General features: G+C 44.1%; 1 protein-coding gene across 1 annotated transcript; it reads right to left on the bottom strand.

Moving 5' to 3' along the window:
• Positions 1 to 957: 957 nt before the first annotated feature.
• On the bottom strand, positions 958 to 1,970 carry LOC135888274 (olfactory receptor 6N1-like). The gene has a single exon (XM_065416082.1). The coding sequence runs from the start codon at positions 1,921 to 1,923 to the stop codon at positions 958 to 960; it is 966 nt and encodes a 321-aa protein (XP_065272154.1). The 5' UTR covers positions 1,924 to 1,970.
• Between the last annotated feature and the right edge of the window lie 284 nt (positions 1,971 to 2,254).

Raw genomic sequence — 2,254 nt, 5'->3', positions numbered from 1 at the left:
GCCCTGTGAGCCTAGTGCTGTGGCTTTGCCAAAGCTGGTCACAAGCCAGGCTTAGCCCAGGTAAGAGCTATGAAGCTGTTCCTGGTGAAGAGTCCAGAGGTCACTGCTGGGGCCTGGTTGTTTGCATCCAGCCTGTGTGAGCGTCGTGAAGGTGGTTGGTTTGCAGAGGGATATGATGGCAATAAGTACAATTTCAGGGGTGGCAGATTTCCCAGAATTACGTCCCCATCTCTGCTGCACTAGGAGTTAGTATTTTTATTGTACGAACATTAATTTTGATCAGAAATGACTTTTTTACGGATATAAAAACATGGTTAAAATTGTCTCCACTCTGCCTGTTGCCCAGTTAAAAACACCATGATGGGACCATGGTTATGGCCACCTCGCTCCCTGGTCCTTCCACTAACATGGACAACACTGACCCGAGTTCTTGCTGGATTGTCCATTGTGGCCTTAGGGGCACAAGAACTGCAGCACAAAACAAGATGTCACCCATTGTGTTTTATTTCTATTTGACTGTCTGGATTACATTACAAAACTTAAGTATCTAGCATAGAGAAACAATGAATAGGGGACATACACAGGGATTTACTTTGATCATTAGTGGATTTTGTGCCTTACCCAAAGTCGGCTCTGTGCAGTTTCAGATATTGTACACGCTCCTCACATAGGGTGAATGTTAAGACAAGACCCTGGAGAAAAATACCATCATACTGCATGTATCAGTGCTGAACATGAGAGAGTGACAGAGCTGTCCACAACTTCATTTCCTATACGTTGTGTAACATGGAGGCAGCACAGGACTACAAAGACTGTCTCAGTAACTCCATACAGATCATCTCCATTTATTTCACATTAGTGCTGAGATTTTCAATGGGGGATTTCAACTCAATTTCAATGGGGGCTGATAGCCGGAGGTTTTCACAGCTGCCTGGCTGATTTAGGCAAAGTTATAATCTAGGAGTCTCTGCATGTTTTTGTGAAAGCCACATATTTACTGACTGCTTTGCTCAAGGCTTCCTTGACCTCTCTGTTTCTGAGGCTGTAGATGAGGGGGTTTACCAGGGGAGTCAGGACTGTGTAGGAAAGAGAGAGCACTTTGTTTAGGAAGCTTAATGTGTCACGATTCGGTAGCATGTAGACAGTCATTAGGGTTCCATAGTAAATTGTCACCACGATGAGGTGAGAGGAGCAGGTGGAAAATGCCTTTTGCCTCCCAGTGGTGGAAGGGATTCTCAGGATGGTGGTGAGGATACACACATAGGATGTCAGTGTTAGTAGGAATGGAGGCAGGGTGAATACACAGGACAGTACGAAATCTAGCAGTATGATCAGATGTGTGTCACTGCAGGAAAGTTTTATCAATGGGATGAGATCACAAAAGAAATGGTCAATTTCATTCGGGCCACAGAATATTAAGTGAGACATGAATAATACAAATATGGCAGTAGCCAAACAACCATTTAACCATGATCCAGCAGCCAACTGGAGGCAAAACCTGGTATTCATAAGAGCTGAATAGTGCAGGGGTTTACATATAGCTAAATACCGATCATAAGACATCGCTGCTAGAAGACAGCATTCTGTAGCTGCCAGAGCACAAAAGAAATACAGTTGTGTGATGCAGCCACTGAATGAGATGGTTTTGTCCCCCATCAGGAGACTGGCCAGCATCTGGGGCAGGATAGTTGAGGTGTAGCAGGTCTCCAAGCAGGACAAGTTCCCCAGGAAGAAGTACATGGGGGTGTGAAGGTGTTGATCAGCCACAACTAGTGCAGTGATGAGGATGTTCCCGGCCACGGTTGCTATGTAGATCACTAGGAACATCAGGAAGAGAAGAATTTGCAGGTCAGGGAGATCCCCGAATCCCAGGAAGATGAATTCTGTGACAACTGTTTGATTTCTCCAGTCTCTGTCTGCCATGGGTTGAGTCAAGGAACAAGAAAACAAACTGTGCAATTGAATTGGAAGAACACAGAGTTAAAAGTTAATCAAGTCTTGTGAATTAATTGAGTAAATATTAAGGAACTCTGCTTCCTCTCCTAGTTACAGGCTGAAAGTTTAAGACTAAATGTAGACTTCAGAGCTAAGTGCCAGGAGTTTTAGTCTGAGGTCAGATCATTGGTATCCATGAAGACCTCAGTACTCAGCTACCAGAGAAATGGACTATTATATTAGTCATTGCTCTGATATGGCAGAATGATATGACAGATCAGACCACCTCTTTATCTACTGTCATATCCCATCTAGTAAC

Source organism: Emys orbicularis, chromosome 13 (genome assembly GCF_028017835.1).
Source record: "Emys orbicularis isolate rEmyOrb1 chromosome 13, rEmyOrb1.hap1, whole genome shotgun sequence".
NCBI lineage: Eukaryota > Metazoa > Chordata > Testudines > Emydidae > Emys > Emys orbicularis.
The sequence above is the reverse complement of the archived record's forward strand: the minus strand, read 5'-3'. Positions and strand labels throughout refer to the sequence as shown.

Excerpts from the sequence above, each read along its gene's own strand:
- LOC135888274 (XM_065416082.1), bottom strand. The coding sequence starts at position 1,923 with ATGGCAGACAGAGACTGGAGAAATCAAACAGTTGTCACAGAATTCATC.